Here is a 20,106-nt window from a genome sequence, read left to right as displayed (position 1 = left end):
GATCTTCTGAGGCAGGGCTGAGCAATGCTTTTCACAGCACTGGCTATCAGGAGCCATAAGTTGAAGCAGTGGGAGAGTGGGGGGAGTCATGCTAATGAAATCCTGCTAAATTGTTAAACATCTCATCCTGCCTGAATCTTTATACGTTGATTTCATTATTTCAATATTACTTTCTAATATTTATTTTAGGACAAGACCAGAGTTGTGTCTCCTATTATTGATGTAATTAATATGGACAACTTCCAGTACGTGGGGGCGTCAGCTGATTTAAAAGGCGGTATGTACCTGTACTGGAATACAAATTAAAAAAAAAAAAAGCATCAAGAATCAAAGCTCATAATTACTGCAGTTGTGGAATGGGCAGCTAATGTACTGTTCTTCCCTTTCATGTATCTAGTTTAATTTCTATAGGTCAGTTTTTTCTAGGCTTGGATTTTAATTGGCCTTATTGTCTTCTGCTTTAAAACAGTTCATCTTTAGTATACTAATTCTCATGAATTTATGCTGCCTTTTACCACTGTGCAGTACTCACTCCAGTATTTGTAGCATTGTGTAAATATGTCAGAAGCAGCTTATGGCCAGAGCTTATGATTCTCTTTTTAGATAAGACAGGCTTTAATTGCTCTCTAGCTTAGAAGCCCATTAGCAATGCAGTGCCTATGAGTTTTTTTCAAGATGCTGGTTTGCTTAAAAAAAAATAAAACTCTTCTGAGTAAGCAGAAAGCTTTGGAATATGTTTAAAAAATAAATGTTTTCGTTAGATATAATCTGTAAGTGTGAAGAGAGTAACGAGTGACCTTGAAAATTTATCGTGTTTATACCTTTACAATTACAAAATTTTCTGTTAAATTAAGTGCTACTCCCCTCTTTTTCACAGTAAGCAAGTATCTGGCATTTAAAATAGCTGTTCTGTGCCCCTCCTCCTTTAAAAAAACCAAACGAGCGATTGTTCCTATGACCCTGGTTCCTATGACTGTCTGCACAAAGATATAAGATGAGCTACGATATAGAAATTATGCAGTGCTGTTTCAACAGTGTTTCAGCTTTTTCTGAATGAACTTCCTTGAGTAAGGAGGGAAAAACCAATTCTGAGCCTGTTTTGTCAGTTACTAATCTCTATCTTAAATAAAAGCAAGATTTGCATAATGTCACATGTGCTTCAATTTCCAGTCAGTGATCTGGAGGCGAGAGGTTCTATATCCTTTTAATTAACATTCTGAAATAACACCTACAGTGTTTATATTCACAGTATGCTAATGTATAGTTCTGTGCTATTATCTGTGTGCCAGCTTTATTAAAACCTTAGAGCTTTTAGTCAATCTATCCATTATTCCTCGAGTATGGAAATCTCTATACCATTATGTAGTTTTTATTGTTGTCTGCAGTAGGAGGAGGAATGCTTTCATTGAATCCTTTGACTGGTTCCTGCAGCTTTCATGGTTTTTAAGTATTCCCAAATGAAGTGGGAGAAGATTAAGAGATCATTTCACTTGTTACCACTTCTCATGCTTCGTCTTTGGAACTGTTTTCCCAATTTATTTTACTTCTTTTACATGCTTCTGAACTGAGGAGTGAGGATGACTTTTTTTAATGTTAACAATAGAAATTTTTGCACACAGCAGTGTTTAAAGCTATTTAGGTGTTGGTTGAAACATGCATATTATTTCTTTTCAGTTTCCAGAGGACAGATTATGATGTTAGAGGCACTACAGCATTGGCATCACAGGACACTGACTGGGGCCAAGTGTAAACACGGAAATCAAACTATGCTTTCGACCTTAGATGCAGTATCTGTGTGGCTGAAGCATGGAGAGACAGCTGGGCCAGCACTTGTGCCTGGTCTGTTTTGAAAGGACATAATCACCCAAGACAAGCAAGCCAGCAAACGCTAAAACTTTTTGAAGCAAACAGACTTGAAATGATTCCCAAGTCTGGCCAATACTAAACCCATGCACTTTGTTACAGATTTTTTTTTTTGTTTTTTTTTTTGAGGAGGAATTTGCAAAAGCACTTTAATTACTGGAATAAACTGTAGTTAACTGAGATCTAATAATTTACAGTATGCCTGTGATGCAGTTTACACTGGATAGAATTTCATATTGGATACACACTTGTGTTTAAAAATACTCCTTTTATAGAGTTTCTGATATTATCTCATTGAGTGCCGATTTTTCTCCAGAGTCAGTGAAAAAGGATACAGAAAACCGGTTTTTATGGGTAGACAATTTATACGCTTTTTTGGAGTTTGTGACAGAGTGCTGTGTTCCAAAAGAGACCCCTTGTGTTCACTAGAGTATGTGTAACTCTATCTCTACCACTTGTGCCAGAGAACAGTAGATTTTTTTTTTTAATTATCCCAGATGCAAGTAATTTCGTTGGGTTTGTATGATGAAACACAACTTTTTAACTGCATGGAAATATTGGAGCTCATTTTACTTTTTATGCTGGAGGCTTTGCACTACTATTGATTATAGCCATTTTACCATTTTGCTACTTGGAGTTCTGGAGTGGTTAGGCAGTCTCTCATTTTTACAGTGCTACACTTCATGAAGTACTCAAATATGGAGAGAAAGAATTGGCATGCTTGCTGTAAAGGCTGTTCAGAATAATCTCTGTGGTGTGGATGTGTATGATAAATATCTTGCGAGTTAAAATGAAAACCATTTAGTTCAACTCTCCACATCAGTCATTGCTATGCATGTTTACAGATGCAGACAGTTTGTAGGACTGTAAATGTTATCTGTTTACCTTAGCTTTTTCTCCACTTCCCCACAAAGTGATTGCTTTATCTTTACGCTGGAGAAAGAAAACTATTGACATCTGTTCTCAAGAAATCTGGAAATCATTCATTATATGACCTCATAGGATCTAAATGTGTTTGGCAGCAGACAGTGCATGTAAGGCGGATTTGCTAGGTATACTGGGAGAGGGCTATGAACCTTGCGTAGTTTTTTAATAGATGTTCATGCTTATGGGTGTGACTCAGCTCAAAAACTGTTCTGAAAGTGTTTCCTATAGGAAGCTTGTCTTTTACCAGCTGTGTATTATTGCCTAAAGGAAGTAATTCAAATGGTTGTCAGGTAGAAACCATCATAGAGGAAAAGCTGTAGGGGGCCTGTTAGTCTTGTTTATTCTGGTGAACTTTGTGCTTCTTTGCTATTTGTACACACATATGTATGTATGTAAGGGAAGTAAAATTTTAGTGTTCTAGTGCTTGGCTTGGGTTTGAAAAAATGAGGCACTTAAAAGCATGGAATAGGAAAGCAGGAAGTTATATGAATGTTAATAAGTTGGAGCTACGTAACCTCTCGTGACCTTCATGATGGAGAGAACACTCCTTCTGAAAGTAGAGTACCAGGAGTACTGCATGAAGCCTACATAAACATAAATAAGTGATCATTTGATAAGAGTTGAAATGCAGTTGTACAGTTAAGGCTGCTGGGAGTGGAGCATTTGTAACAGCTGAAAGATCTTCATATGATGTTCTACTTGATTTAAGGATATGAGACATTAGTTTAGTATATAAGGCTTTTGCTTTGTCACTTGGCTGGGTTTCTTACTTTGTACAATAGATGGCAACAAGAGAAATCAAACTTAATTTGCATTTGATATTACTTTTTTATTGTCCTTTCAACTTTAGCTTCTATTTGGACTCTTGCGTCTTTGTTTTCTACCTAGAAGTTTGTAAAAGTTTCAATTTTTAATATAAACTACATTTCCCAGTGTTTCCAGTCAACGTTGTGTTGTTACAAGTTGCATGATGAATGCAGTCTTTTTAACATCCGTCTTGATATTCTCTTCTTGAAGGCTTTGATTGGAACCTGGTGTTCAAGTGGGATTACATGACACCAGAGCAAAGAAGAGCACGGCAAGGAAATCCAGTTGCTCCCATAAAGTATGTCTGTACCACTACTACTTCCTCTAATAGATTGTAGTTTGCTGCTAAACAAAGTTAGAAATCATCTCTGAGTCTGAAAGGGGATCTTTACTATAGTTTTCATTAATATTGCAATTTCATCCATATTTATGTAGCATTATGAGACTCTTAGAAACAAATTGTATTTATAAACATACTTTAAAGCACACTAGTAGGTTATTTACCCTTTCACTTTTTTAAAGTTGGTATGTTTCGAGGGCCAAAAATACAGTGTCAGTTTTAATGTTTTATTGCTGGCACAGATTTCCACCCTTTATGTAAGGAACTTAGTTTCCAAATCTTCATTTGGCTCATGCCTCAGAAAATTTTTGTAGCACTATATATGCCATGGAAATGTGTGCAGACAACATTTGACATGATAGATGCAAAAATAGTTGCATTCAAAAGCTTTACAGATTTGTTCAAGGAGATATTAACTTTGGGATGCAAATAATAGTTACCTCTAAATTCATCGCTCTAAGTATTTAATATTTCTTGTCTGTTTAGGACACCCATGATAGCTGGTGGATTATTTGTGATGGACAAGTCCTATTTTGAAGAACTAGGGAAGTATGACATGATGATGGATGTTTGGGGTGGAGAAAACTTAGGTATGTATATTATTTACCTTTGGATCGGTCTTGAAAGAAAGCAGGTTAGATCATTACCTTTAATGTCATGGAGTCATGGTCTTCCTGATTTTGTGCAAAGAGGGTTAAAACCAGAGTTAAAACTTCACATGAATTATTGACAAAATACAAAAAGTTTATTTCAATGAAAGAATTATACCAAGGTAGGAATTATATGCTGAATATGAGAGAATTAAAGTATTTGTTCATAAAGCAATGAATTTTTTTTTAATAGAAGTTAGCTGATAAAATTAAAAAAATGCAGGCTGTAGATAGCATTTTTGGAAGTAATTGCCTATCTTGTTTGAAAGTCACATCCTCATCTGAAGTTATTGATTCAAATACTGTAACGTTTAAATGCTGGCAATTCAAGCGTGTTTTAAAATATTGCTGACACTTAATCATGAAAAGCAGAACACAAGAGTTCACAAGTTTAATGTACTTACATATACCTTAGGAAATCAATTAAAACTTAGCTGACTGAAGAATAATCTGCTTCTTAACTTTAACGATACTATACTGCCTGGCATCTAAACTTGGTGAGTTTTTTTTAATTTTATAACCCTACTTTAGCCCTATAAGATACTTACGGTTGAGAAGGCATTTTTGATGTAACTCCTTACTTTCAGATGTTTAAGTCAGTGGAATTTAGGGAAGAGGGGGGAGGGGCTGAAAGAACTTGTGCTTTAGCCATTTATTCTTTGACTTGGTGGTTAGATCTGGCTTTAGTAGCTTTTTTGGGGACTTTTGTGTTACAGTAAGGTGCAAAGGTTTTTTGCAGTTAAGGCCAGTATACTTGTATTAAAACAAAAGATTTGGAAGGAGCGGAACTCTACAACTTTTCTAGAGTTCTAGTCTGTCGTTAATTTATTTTAACCCTCCTGTGGGATGTAAAGGTTGCAAGAGGCATCCTTACAGTCCAGTTTTTAACCTTCCTATCAGTACTTGGGAAATATCTTCTGTGTTCTGAACAATTACTTTTTGTATTTGTTTTGTCACTATTTTGTCTGTACACTGCTAAATTGTATTAATATCAATATAGTAATTTTTCGTTTTTTAAATGTCCTGGAAAGGCATTAGATATACTTACTACCCAATATTCACATTCACTCTGAAAACCTCTTTTGTCACTAGACAACTTAAGTATTTTATTAGCTCAAGCATGTACTTGAGCTATATTAATTTTTTTCAGAAAACTTAGCAACTGCTTTTATGCTTTGATAATTGAGGCCTTGATAGCAGGAAAGGGCACAAGCAGCAGTTCCTCACTCAAAGTGAGAAGAATTACATGCAAAAAGTCATTTACATTGCTCCTGCTGCCTTCTGTCCTCACTCCTACGTGGGGAAAAAGATGAAGACTTTGGGTTTCTTTGTTCCCTGAAAAGGCAAAGTCAGTCAGTACAGCAGACAGCTAATGATTTGTTTGTAGCTGCCAGACTAGCTGAAGACAAAAATCACATGACATATAATTTAATTGGGACACACATCAGATACTAGGAATCTGTGATGTAGAGTTTAAAATTCTCTATGCATAATCGTCAAACCTCTATACTCTCAAGCATATCTCTCAATCAGTGGCATGCAACTAACCTGGTAGATGGAACTGCAAAGCGATTCTATACATTATATTTGCGCTTTATAAAAGTTAGCGTTTTTTCCTACAAGCATGTACAGAGTAGCTGTTATGAGATTTTGTTCACGTTAGTAGAGTCTCGACTTTACAAATTTCAAGATGGGCCTGCAGTATTTTGCCTAAGCCAGCCAAGAGACTGCTCTTACCATGAAGACATGGTGCATTTTCAATTTGTTGCTAAATGTGACTGATAACACATGCTTGCTGTACAAAATGTGGATCGAGGTTTGTTCAGTCTTGTCCTGAATTCATAAACTCTAATTCTCAGAATCTTTACAATGCTTTTTGATAAGCATACGAGGATTGGAGTACACTGGAGAATTGGATGGCCCATTAGAAGATTTGAGTCTAATTTGAATACCTAGGTTTTTCTTAGTACATTTGCTAAAATCAGGGAGCAAGCAAGATATTCCCTGTCTTCTCTATCAATGATGTACTTCATTAAAAAAAAAAAAATCTATTATTGAGAGGTGTAACATAATCTCACACAACTGAAAAATGTTTGACATGCTGGTTTTGTCTTTTTAATGAAAACCTGTCCACTGAAATTTTTGAAGCAGAAACATTTCTTCTCCCATTGTTTGTGTGTGGCAAAACAAGATGTCTTAAAGGAGTTTGTGGATTTTTTTTTTTAACTTTTAGTTGCTGTACATTACTTTTTTAAAAAAGAAAAATCCACACAAGCTTTAGAAGCCAGGTTGGCACAAATAAGAATTAATTTGCTTCTCCCTGTTTACAAGTCCTTTGCTGTCTTTCCTGTAGAGCTGTTTTTTATAATTTTCACTCTTTTGAGATTCTTCAGAATCTAAGGTGCTGGAAAGTAAACTTGTAGATTTACCTTACTAGGAATTTATAGAGGGAGAATTAATCAAATTAATGGAATTAATTGAAATTAATGAAAGCTATGAATGATAATAACCATTGACACAAGATAGCTCTAAATTATTTCTGAAAAAAAATACTTTTTCAATGTCTGCATACATTCAGTAGATGACAGTGATTTTTATTTTTTTTTTGATTAAACCTTCAAACTGGTCATTGAAAAAAGACAGACCCTTAGGTGTACTGCATTGACCTTTATTTTTAACCAGCTCCTCACTTTACTTCATTTTGTAGGTGTCTATTGAATGATGCTTAGTATAAGTCATAGAAAGTAGACACTGATTTTAAATTAGAGCTGCTTATTATCATGGTTTTGTAATCTGTGGAAAGATACAGAGTGATTATGAAGAGGCTCAAAAATAAGGGTAATGCTCAGTAACTAATAGCAGCTGCTAGACTAAAGAAGGAATTAAAAACTAGAAAGAGTGCTACTGGAAGCACCCTTCTTACTGTGCTTATATAGAATGAATGAGGAAAAGTTCTCTCTCGGCACCAGATGACTTCTGCTGTCAGAAGCCTAAGTTGAGAAAGGTGTGGAAATATTTCTAGACCTTCTTGTCCTCTTCAGCTGGCTCAGCTCACTAGATTGGCCTAAAAATGTACTGTCATAATCTTCAGTTTACAGGAGTTGCATCTTTATTCAGTCTGTCTTCCAATCAAGATTGGCTTGATATAGCTCCCTCCATGCCCAATGACTGGGAGTGTTTGGTTATGTGCTGTAAGTTAGCAGCTCAAATCTATTGATTGTTTAGTCGTGTCTCTATTTTATCAACTGTGTTATTCAATTTTTAGCTAAAAAAATTATTGTAAGTTAGATCATTAGTTTATTTGTTAAAGGACAAGCAACAGTAGATGCACTAGTCTAAAGCATGGTAATAGTACATATAGACATAGCTTACCCTGGCAAATTGCAGCATGGTTTATGAATGTGGGGAATGCTAGTATCCTCAAATAAGAGTAGACATATGGTTTTGCTTCCAAGTTAATATGATTATTTTTCCTGAGCTTGGAAATTGATAATTGCTCAGATATAACTTGGTCCTACAATTTTTCAGAAAACTCCCATATTGATCTTCTCGGCAGTAATCACTAAACCTTCTCTGTAAGTATTATGCTACAAAATTAGTGTTTTCTGGTGTTGGTCATTAATACATGTTTTTGTTTCAGAGATCTCATTCAGAGTTTGGCAGTGTGGCGGGAGCCTAGAAATCATCCCTTGCAGCAGAGTGGGTCATGTATTCCGCAAACAGCATCCTTACACATTTCCTGGTGGAAGTGGTACCGTGTTTGCAAGGTAACTGTTAATTCTTCTGCTAAATAGTAATGTTTTGAATTTCTTCAGATGATCAGCAGGTGGCAGTAATTTCATTTTAAGCATCTTTTCTTTAGAAATATTTGCAATATTGTTTAGCACAGAAAAATATTATTTAAAAGGGAATTAATGACTTTAAGGCAACTATACAGATTGGTAGAAGAACCTGAGAGTTGAAAAAGGGAAACATTTAGTGGACACAGCCTGTGAGAATCTGGAAAAAAGGAAAATGCTTAGCTTGGCATTGTGTCAATTTTGAGAACTTTGTGTTTGTTTGGTTTTAAAGAAGGCTTTATTTTCAGAACTGTCTCATTGATCTTCATTTTATAGACACAGTTTCATCATTCACTAAGAGCTAGAATATACTAAGTTATGAATACACTTCGCTTTTTTGTTAATATGTGATCAATGTATGTTATGTGCAAATTATTATATAGACTGATTCTGGTATTTGTGCCAGTCTGTTGGCAGTTTCATTCTATATCATATTTGCCTTTCCTGTGGTGTGTTTAAAAATGCTTTTTCTGTAGATCCAAGAAACTGCAATATTAAGGGTTTAGATTAATATGCCTGTTAATTTTGCTATTAATACAGTGTACAGCGGTAACTGAAACACTGAGTTATTTCCTCAGTTTCTCCTCTATGGAATGAGAATAGCAATTCTGATTCGTGTTCATAGTGGTTTTTAAGTAATGTGAGTGAAGGTATCGCATGAGTGTGTGGACGTTTTGACCAAGACTCCATCAGTTTTAGCTGAAGAATCAAGGTAGGTTTTTGTTTAGAAAATTGGACTTGGTGCTCAGGGCATCGAAGAAGTACAAGTTGCAAGGGATGTGGAGTGCAAACTGTGGTTAGCATGAAGCAACACAGACAGTTCATATGTACCTAAATGCAAACCAATATTGTAAGCTGCCGATACATTTGGACTTGAGTTTCACCTTAGACCGAGAAACTCTTTAGGGTGTAATTCTTCATGCTTCATACCACCAAGATGACTCTAATGAATTTAATAGTCTGCTAAAATAAAGTCACTGTCCTGTTTCTTCTAGTAGTTAAAATACATTTTTTTCTGGTCTCCTATTCTTTGAGATCTGCATTTTATGCTACCATGAAAAATGGATAATAGCGTTTACGGCAAAAGAAAAGCAAGCAATGAGTCGTCTTCCCAATACATCACATCTCTATTCCAATATTTATATATATAAATATTCCAATATTTATAGTGTGCAACAGGAGTGTAGAAATATCTACCAATTAAACTGTATTATGTAGGCCTAAGATGGAAATGGTTTAGTTTCACTATAACTTTTAAAATAACAATGTCATAACATGGTGTATGGTTAATAAAAATAAAGTATATAAATTATACAGCTTTCCCACTCCGCAGCTTTTTACCAAGGTGCTGCTTTTCTTGTGATGTAAATAGGTGCTTAAACATAGCTCACCTGAAGATTAAGAGCAAGGTGTTGCTATATGCATGCAAGGATACACCAGACATCAGAAATGCATCATATTAATAGGATTTGAAGATTCTGTGTTCGTAAAGGTCTTGGGTTTTGTTGTGAAGTCAAATCATCATTGTGGTTTGATCACAAAAAATAATTAACTGCGACAGTTTGGTGTTTTTTTTAAATACCATTCTGTTTTCCAGTCATTTGTGTTCAAAATGACTTTGGAGAGAGATCCCACATGTACCTGAATAGTGGCAGCTCAAGCCTGCAAACCAGTGTCTTGGGTACTTGCATCCCTTTCTAGATCCACCTTTCTCTGCAGGTGGTTTATTACCAGTGTCCTTAGCTGTCCAGCCATCCCCAATTCTGAAATACCATTAAAATTATTGTTACATTGGAATTATTTTAAATTGACCTAGAAGAGTTGCATATCGCTTGAAAGGAGGATTGACGAGTCACTGCATATTTGAAGGTTTCCTCCTCAGTCAGCTTTCTTGGGTGTCAAACCAATGTAACCAAATGCATTAAAATCAATTTTAGTAATGAGAGAATGAGAAATCTAAGGTAATACAATACTCTTGTAATACAGGTATTATCAGATATGTGTAGGACCGTAGTACCAAGAAACTTGGTGCATGGAATCTGTGCTAGACTTGCAGTCGGGACTTGTTAGCTTATCAGATCATCTGTCCTTTGACTGTATACAATTTGTTCTGGAGTGCTCTGGGTAAGTTCTTTTTTTAGCTGTCTAATCAGCAGCCAAAACAAATTGGTGATTCTGAATGAGAGACTGGGAGTCCTGTTTCATGAGAGGGGAGACCACATCCTGGCTGTGTGGTGTGGGCAGATACAGCTTGTGTCTGACAGGACTTGCTAGACCAGCATGCGCAGCCTTAATACGCTGTTTCAGACAAGGCAATAAACCCTGCTGACCCCAGTCTGCTCTGTGCAAAGCTACCTCTGATAGCGCAGTGCTAGATTTCATTAACTGTCTCAGCATTAAGCACTGAGTGCACCCTACAGAGGTATCACCCTTGTGATCTTATTAGTTTAGGCAGTTCTCAGCATCTACATAGTTTCCGTATTTGTCACACTAAGCCTAAACTGTCCTACCCTTACTGTGGTGAAGTATGATGTAGGCATGCAATCTGGCCTTGGAAATTCCTTCGGCGTCATGAAACCCTGGCTAACAGAATAGTTCCTTTCCTACCACCAAGATCTGTTTGGCCTGTGGGCTGCCAAGCTGATTGCTGAGCAAGCAACAGGAGCAGGTCCTGCCTGAGTGGCTGGCGGACACTCACACAGGACTGAGAGACTGCAAGTGAAGATAAACTGAAATAGCTCTCTAATCTGGATTGAATGGGATTTTGCTTATAAAAAATTTAAAGGAATCTTTTCAAGGAAAAAAAATCAGTCCTCAAACAAAAAAAAAAATTGACGTCTCTCTTGAGAGTTCTTTTTCTTCCCCACATCCTTCCTTCTCAGTGACCTGTAAGAACAACTTGCTTTATCCTGACTATCTTTTGTCTTTTGAATTGGAAAGTGCTATTAAAGCAGTTTATTGGCTGACAGTTTACTCTAGTTGCTTTAGATTAATTTACTGCCAAATGTAAAATAAGCTTCAGAGTATGACAATTGCATGTGAAACAGGTATTAATTTTCTAAGCATAAAATGATGAACAATTGAAGTAGATGGGTTTTCCATGGAAGGCAGGGAATAGAAAAACACATTAGTCTGTTGCAGTCTAAAAGGAGATTTGAAGACTCCGGGTACATTAACACAGGATTTTTAGATAGAGATGTGTTTGGCTATAAGTAAAGAATTTGGCTTTGTGGTTTTTCACATTTATTGCATTAATTAATCTCTTCTGAATTTTAAAGTATTAAAAATATTTTTGAATTACTGTTTCTCCCCTATTACCTCAGCTAAAGCAGACTTGCTTGGTTCATAGCCTCAAATGTCATTACATCTTGTCTTTTTGGAACTTTGAGTGCTCTGCTGGTAGGAATAGGATGAAGACTGAAAATGTATTGCCTATGTTAGCATGTCTGTTTTCAGAAAGGTAAAAGACTTTATTAAATATTGCCAATTGTTGAGATTTTTCTGTAACTAATTAGCTGGCTTGTTCAGGTGAACACTCACTGAATTTGGCTTCTGTCAAGTTACTCTTCTAAAAAGGAAAAAAAAATAACAAATAAAACCTAACCAATAACCCCCTAACAACTTCCATGAAGTTCGCAGAATTATCTCCAAGATGTATATTAAATTCTGAACAAAAAGCTGAAGCAGTGATGAGTGGGGAAAAGACATAAATTTTGTTCTAAATGCATTGATTTCAATTATGTTACTCTAATTGTTTTCTATTGCTTGGATAGGGAATCTTCTGCCTGGCTTGAGGCAGCTGACTGTGTAGTACTAGGAATGATTAAAATCAACCTAAAGATACATGGCATGGTCTAATTGCAGCTAGAGAAAATATAATCTGTTTTTCATATGATTGTCTGTAGAAATACACGCAGGGCAGCAGAAGTCTGGATGGATGAGTATAAAAACTTCTATTATGCAGCAGTGCCTTCAGCCAGGAATGTACCTTATGGCAAGTAAGTCACAAGGGTGTCTTTGCCTTATTAGTTTATTCTTCATGAGACAGCACCTTCAAATCTTAAGTGAAAGCAGTGCTAACTCTCATGTGTTCTCTTTAAAATATTGTTCTGGAATTCTACTGTTCTTGAGTTTTCTGTGTATTCCTTAATGTGTACGAAGATAGCAACTTGACTTTGAAAACTGCTCCTTTTTTTCTCCCCTTCTAGTATTCAAAGCCGAATGGAACTCAGAAAGAGACTTAACTGCAAACCATTCAAGTGGTATCTTGAAAATGTTTATCCTGAGTTACGGTGAGTTTTAGCTGCATCAGAGATAGTTTAGAGTTTTCTTTTTTGTCTACCCCAGAAATAAGTTTCTCTTTCTCCTTCCTTGAATGTAAAGAATGTTTAATTTATTTGTGAAAGCAGTGCCTCATACAGGCTTATTTGCTTTTGATTTTTATTAGTGCTTTTCTTAAAGAGCCATTTTTTCCCTAGTAAGCTGCTTTTTCTTCTTTGCTTGCCAGAACTACAGCTGCAGTAGCAAGTATTGTGGAGATCAGTGTCCACAGGATTTAACTTACTGGCCCTGAAGTTTGTCTCCTACACAGGCCATTTGCTCAAAAGTTCACTGTTTTCTATCCTGTTGTCATCTCTTTAAAGCTTTTGCTTTTGCCTAAGCACATGCCTAGTTGAGTGAGGGGACTGAATCTCAGTAGAGTACAAGCAATGGGAGTCAGCAGACAAGAGGGCCTTGTATATTTGGCAGACAAGGGTAGATGCCCAAGACTCTAAGAAGCCAAGTCTTCTGCTCTTTTTGTCTCTTGTTCTCTGTAACTGGATGATCACTAACTTTTGGGAGGAGGTGGGAAAAGGGCAATGAGGGGTAACGTTGCTAACGGTATCTGTAACATGAATGCATCTCTACTAACGAAAAATCCTCAAAAAGAAACACTTTTTGCAGGGATGAAAAGATTTTTGTTCAATAACCCATTAATGTCTGTCAGATCCGAGTCTATAAACTAGTTTGTCTGTTGTCAACCTAACACTGGTAGTGTAATGATAAGATACTGTGTGTGGCTTATAAGAATACTTGTTTTTTTCCTGGGGGCACTTCATGTCAGTAGTGTCAGGTAACTGCTAGTGGCATATAGGCTTGGAATGCAAAAGCACCAACCATTACAGCCTTGGTGAAACATGTACAACATCACATATACTAAAGAGTCTCATAAAAACAGAATGATGCTGAGGAAGTAAGTTATTCTTTATTTTCTCTTAAAAGTGTCGGAGGATATCTATTTTTGTTGAATTTGTAAGAAAAAAAATACGTCTTGCAAGCTCTCCTGGAAAATGTGCTACCATAAGCGTTACTTAAGTTTGATGTTGTCTTAAGCTGTGTCATATCTCATGCTCATTCTGCTGGGTTGACTTGTTATACTCATATTACAGTCTGAAGTTTTAAAAGGGACTAATATGCCCTTGTTTTACTGTTTAATATGAACTCAAGGACTCTACTCCACAACTGTACTTGGTTGAATGGGTCTGCCTGGGTATTTCCATACTATGTAAGTAGACTTTATAAGCGACCATGAGAAAACTTCATCTACCTGGTCTTGTGCAGAGCATTTTGACACTGTCTTGTATGTCTTGTCTCTAAATTGGAGAGACTTGAATTTCACAGGTGGACCACTCAGTAGATAAGGAATTGGCTAGATAGTTGCACTTGAAGAGTTGCGGTCAATGGCTTGATGCCCAAGTAGGGACCAGTGACAAGTGGCATTCCTCAGGGGTCAGTATTGGGACCAGCACTGTTTAACATCTTTGGAGACATAGACGGTGGGATTGAGGGCACCCTCAGCAATTTTGCTGATCACACCATGCTTTGTAGTGTCTTTGACATGCTGGAGGGGAAGGTATGCCATCCAGAGGAATCTTGACAGGCTTGAGAGCTGGACCTGTGCTAAACTCCTGAAGTTCAACAAGGCCAAGTACAAAGGCAATCCCAAGCACAAATACAGGCTGGGTAGAGAATGGATTGAGAGCAGTCCTGAGGAGAGGGACTTGGGAGTGTTGGTTGGTAAGAAGCTCGTGAGCTGACAATGTGTGCTTGAAGCTCAGAAAGCCAGTGTATCCTGGGCTGCATCAAAACAAGTGTGACCAATAGGTCGAGGAAGTTGATTCTCCGCTTCTAGTCTGCTCTGGTGAGACCCTACCTGGAAAACTGCATCCACCTCTGGGGCTCCCAACATAAGAAGGACTGTTGGAGTCCAGAAGAGGCCCACAAAGACGATCAGAGGGCTGGAGCACTTCTCCAGTGGAGGCAGGCTGAGAGAGTTGGGTTGTTCAGCCTGGGGAACAGAAGGCTCTGAAGAGACCTTATAGCAGCCTTCCAGTAACTAAACGAGGCCTACAAGAAAGCTGGAGAGGGACTTTTTACAAAGGCATGTAGTGATAGGACAGGAGGGAATGGCTTTATACTGATTGAGGATAGATTTAGATTAGATATAAGGAAGAAATTCTAGACTGTGAGTGCGATGAGGCACTGGAACAGGTTGCCCGGAGAAGCTGTGGGTGCTCTGTCTGTGGCAGTGTTCAAGGCCAGGCTGGATGATGCTTTGAGCAACCTGATCTAGTGGAAGGTGTCCCTGCCCATGGCAAGATGGTTGGAACTAGGTGATTAATGAAGCTGATGTGAAGGGTCCGAAGCACAAGGTTTATATGGAGTAGCTGAGGGAACTGAGGCTGTTTAGCCTGGAGAAGAGGAGGCTGAGGGGTGACCTTATCACCCTCTACAACTACCTGAAAGGAAGTTGTAGCGAGGTCAGTGTTGGTCTCTTCTCTCAAGTAACAAATGATAGGATGAGAGGAAGTGGCCTTAAGTTGCACCAGGGGAGGTTTACATTGGATATTAAGAAAAACTTCTTTACTGAAAGAATGGTGAAGCATTGGCATAGGCTGCCCAGGGAGGTGATGGAGTCTCCATCCCTGGAAGTGTTCACAAAACGTGTAGATGTGAAGCTTCAGGACATGGTTTAGTAGGCGTGGTGGTGTTGGGCTGACAGTTCAACTTGATTATCTTAGAGGTCTTTTCCAACCTTAATGATTCTATGACTCTGTCTTTCTTCCCTTCCAACTCAAACCATTCTGTGGTTCTATGAAAATACATATCAGCAAAACAGTTTTTTGGGTTTTTTTTCTGAATTCCTTACCCCTTTTCTAACACTTCTGTAAAGAGTCTGAGAAAAATGTAGATTGTCGTACTTCTGCCATAAGCTAGCTTGGCTGAAAAAAACAAGAGGGCTTGATGACCTTAACTGATAGCGTTAAGCTTTATTGACCTTAAATTATGATGCAAAGTCATCTTTAATTTGCTTTTTGTGCTGAGTCTGTAAGTTCATTCTCATTCTCTGGTACAAGTCTTTTTGTATTCTGTCCTAAGCTTGCAGGTTTACACGTTTGATCAGTTTGTGATCAGATAATTGCTTTCTGTCTTCAGAAGATGATTGAGATTTCCAGGTAGTAGTCATCACTTGACTTTAACCTGTCATCTTAAAAATACCCTGAGTAAAGACAAGGAGTTAAAAAACAAAATGAAACAAACAAAAAACATAAAGTAGCTGGAATTGAATTAAGCAGATATTTCTGGTTTTATTTTAGGGTACCTGATCATCAAGATATAGCTTTTGGGGCTCTGCAGCAGGGTTCCAATTGCCTTGACACTTTGGGCCATTTTGCAGATGGTGTTGTTGGAGTTTATGAATGTCATAATGCCGGGGGAAACCAGGTCTGTATGCCGTTAATTTTTTTCCACAGTATGTGATTTTTAAAACAAAAAAAGGTGAAACTTTTAAGCTGAAGCAGGTACTCTGTACTGGTGATAGGAAGATGAAACCAAATCAGGATATCAGTTATTATAGCATATTGGCTAAATAACTTGTCTCTCAATATAATTTTGCATTTTCAGGATTGGAATCTGAATGCAGACATTCAGCGTGCATTAAATTATCCCCTTCCTTTGTCTCTGTTAATATTCGCTTTTACGCTAGACACAAGTAACTTACTTCCCAGCAATTTTATACTTGTACAGAAGGCTTCTTTCAGTGAATTGGTGTGTTTGATTTTTTTGGGGGTGGCTTTTTACTTGAGAAAAGATTTGGATTGTATTAAGCATTTGGCCTAAGGTTGGCAAAATAGAAGAATGCTTTTCTGTGATATCTACTAGTCAGTGCCAGTTTATGGTAGTAAGCTATAAAAAAGTCTGTCTTAAATCCTTGTTTTGCTCTCCTGGAAAACAGAAGTGCTTAAAGATTATATCCTATTCACTCACAGAAAAGGGAGTTTTTCAACAAAACCTTTCTAATCCTACTCTTAGATTAATTGCAAATGTGTGAAATCTGTAAATGAGAGCATTAATTATTCAAAGAATCAATTTATGCAGTTATGACGTAGTTATCATTCACAAAATATATGCATGTGTGCTGTGTTGTATGCTGCTTTGTCTCTAAATTCCTTTCAGAATCAACTTGACTATGTATCAGATATAAGATTAATACTTCAAGTGTATCTGTTAAAATAGAATGCTGACCAGTTACAAATCTGCTGTTGAATGTGTATCAGTTTTGCTTGCTCTGATTTAAATTAGAAGGGGAAAACCCTAAAATCAGACAAAGACTAAAATAAAGAAGTTATTTCCTGTAAGATATATCATGATGATTTTAACGCAATTCCATTATACTTCCGAGGTATTCCTCTTTTCCCTGTCATTAAAGAGAATCTATCTGGGGAGACTTTTTCTATTACCTTTATGGAAGTATACTTATCTTTTCAAAACAACACAATGTTTTTTAGGAGACAGGGTAGACATGTCAGAATTGCCTTGGTGCAGAAAGCTTGGAAGTTTCTGGTGGTGGTGTGTGTTCTGTATAGATACACAAACTTACCTTCCTCTTTCAAACTCTCCTCCCCTGAGTTTGACCCTCTTTTCCATGCAGTTTCTTTTATGAAGCTGACCTTGACCAAACCAGCATACACTTGCTCTGAACAGTTACCTGTGAGAGGACATTCAGACAGATTAGGAGGCAGAATGGGCCAAAACCAGGTTTTACGTCCTAGCAGAATTCATATTAAATTGGAGGGAATGAACATCATGGGAAACGGATTGGGAACAGAGTCTTTAAACCTATACTATATGTTTTGCACCAATTCTTATCAAGGTGGGTTTCGGAAAGAGTTAGGATTAAGAATACTCAGATTTTATAGGAGACCTTCTCCTATAATTTCAGGAGTGTACTCTGGCTTACACTCAACACAACTTAAAATGTAAAATTTGAGTCAAAATGGGATTTCTGCCCATCCCCACCAGCAGTTTGGTAGAATTCAGTGATTAAAAAGGCAGATGTGTACCTCTGAAGGCTGGAGAAATTATGGTGTATTTGACATTTATGTACAAAAATGTGGGGTTATGATAAACAGATAAAGGTAAAGCAAAGTGCACTTAGATACAAGGGGAAGGTTTCAAGTTAGTGGTGTTCTACTAACTATATTCCTGATATATGACACAGGTCCTGATATTCAAGTTATGTAGAGCTATCCTGTTTCCAGCCTGTGCCCTGAGCACAAATACTGCTTGCAGTTTTTCTTCCCTTCTTGTTAGTTATCTCCATTATAGCTAGTCATAGGTCCTGATCACTGAAGGAAAGCATCTATACACTTTATTTTATACCATGAAGGGCCACCATGTAGATGTCTCCAGCAGCAGAGCTTGGAGCTTTTGTGAAGCAGTACCTTTGGCTTTTAAATGCATTAATTTCTTGTGTGATTTCTGTTGTACCTGGGTCTCTTGAAGCCTTTTAATGTAAGGGTGAAGATGTGTAAAGCAATATTTTCAAGGCTCTAACTTTCACTGACTGCAGCGTTTTAAAACACAAGTTTTACTTATTTCCCTGGTGGTATTTTCAGCTGTCACTGTTCTGTATAAATCATACAAGGGGACTGTATGTTTCAGGGGCATTTGTGATTCCTAATAAGCTCTGAAAACAACTAGATTAATTCCTTAAGTTTTTGAGTGTGGCTATTAATGATTCTTGTTGACATCTTACGGGTTGGACAGAGCTGAAAAAGCAAATAATTTTGCTGTCATCCGAGATCAGCATATTAAGTGTAAAAGGAAAAGTCTTCAGCTAAAGGGTTTGGGAAACAAAGAAATACACAAAGTTCTCTTGCCTTTGTTTTGTTTTGCGTAGTTTTCATTATTCTAGTACTTGCATTACATCGTACCCATCTAATAGCTTGCTCCTATACAATGGCAATTACTTGTAATCATGTGAGTTAGAAGTTCTGATTGTTTCTTGAGCCTCTGTTCTCCAAGGAATTTAATTGTTGTTAGATCTGCTGAGTTTAGAAGTGATTATGAAAGCAAAAAAATGCAGTTATGATATCAGAAAAGAGGTAAAAAGAGGTGGATTGACTCATTAAATTTCTTTCTCAAACCCTGATTGCTTGCAAAACATTTTAAATATAACTAGACTTGGCCCTGTATGTCTAGAGTTTTGTGTTATACAGCTCTTCAGTAACTAAACAGGATTCAGAATAGCTAATTGTGCCATTATAAGTAGTGACAAGCGCAGTTTGGATAATGAGTATGGCTTTAGTTGGTAGATCAGTTTCCTTCCTCAAAGGATAATTAGACAAATGAAGACCAGTCTGGATCCTGGAGACCAGACTTTGGAGAGAAAGGCATGGAGAGAGTCTAAACGTCAGTGTAAGATCAAACCCTGCATAGGAGGATGCTGATACCAAACAAGCTGGGCAACAGTACATTCAGGATGGCTTTTCTTTGCTCTCTATATGAGCTGCATATTTAAATGCATTTAAAGGAAACTGTTATATGTCATGCCTTGGATAGAAAGTAACACGTTTCTTCTACCCTTGAGTTCGACCCTGTTGTGTGTTGCTCTCCAGTGGTCTCTATCGATAAACTACCATTTCCTCAGTGGCACATATGAGGTCTGACACAAAAACTGAGACTGTGCCTGTAACTCTTTTTATTTAACAAATTAAAATCAGCTACGATCACCTTCAAAATAGTTCCCTTCTGAGTTGACACACAGCTGCATACAGTGCTGCCAATATTCAAAGTAAATGCACAGGTATTTTCTGAGATGCTGTTGAGGATGTTTATCAGTTTTGCGTTTACATCTACTGACGACAAAATGGGTTCCTTAGAGCAGTGACTTAATCTTTGGGAAGAGGGAGTCAGGTCTGGTGAATAGGGCTGGTGCTCAAGCACACTGATCTTACTAGTTAAAAACTACTTCACAGACAAAGTGCTGTGGACTGATGTGTTGTCTTGATGCTAGCTTGCTGTTCACTCTTGTGCACCAACATTTTCTGACTGAGGGTAAGACACATCTATATTTGAATATGTGTCCACTTGTACTGAGGGGAGTGATTGAGTTGAGCTTTGTCTCACTGTGACAGTCTAGAACATGTTCTATAACCATCTTTCTCTTCTCTCCCACTCTTGATTCCCAAACTATAGGGTTACTAGTTTTCTTTTGTTTTTTTTTTTTTGTCAGACCTCGTATGCTGTGTTCAGTGTGTGTGGAGGGTGGCAGTGATGCTGCTGACCAAGCTTTTAGGGTTTTTATATATACGATTATCTGTATTGTTTGCATATATATATATATATATGTATAAAT

The 20,106-nt window shown here is 37.3% G+C and overlaps 1 protein-coding gene across 2 annotated transcripts in view; it reads left to right on the top strand.

Annotated features, from left to right (window-relative positions):
* GALNT2 (polypeptide N-acetylgalactosaminyltransferase 2) overlaps window positions 1-20,106 on the top strand; it is a 94,736-nt gene that overhangs the window by 72,361 nt on the left and 2,269 nt on the right. For both annotated transcript variants that reach the window (XM_054062813.1, XM_054062814.1), the window contains exons 8-14: window positions 190-277; window positions 3,808-3,895; window positions 4,424-4,527; window positions 8,228-8,354; window positions 12,332-12,424; window positions 12,635-12,718; window positions 16,064-16,190. In XM_054062813.1, the coding sequence (XP_053918788.1) occupies window positions 190-277; window positions 3,808-3,895; window positions 4,424-4,527; window positions 8,228-8,354; window positions 12,332-12,424; window positions 12,635-12,718; window positions 16,064-16,190 (711 nt within the window). The remainder of the gene's footprint in view (window positions 1-189; window positions 278-3,807; window positions 3,896-4,423; window positions 4,528-8,227; window positions 8,355-12,331; window positions 12,425-12,634; window positions 12,719-16,063; window positions 16,191-20,106) is intronic.

The sequence above is a fragment of the Cuculus canorus genome, chromosome 3 (assembly GCF_017976375.1).
Source record: "Cuculus canorus isolate bCucCan1 chromosome 3, bCucCan1.pri, whole genome shotgun sequence".
Taxonomy (NCBI): Eukaryota; Metazoa; Chordata; class Aves; order Cuculiformes; family Cuculidae; genus Cuculus; species Cuculus canorus.
The sequence above is the reverse complement of the archived record's forward strand: the minus strand, read 5'-3'. Positions and strand labels throughout refer to the sequence as shown.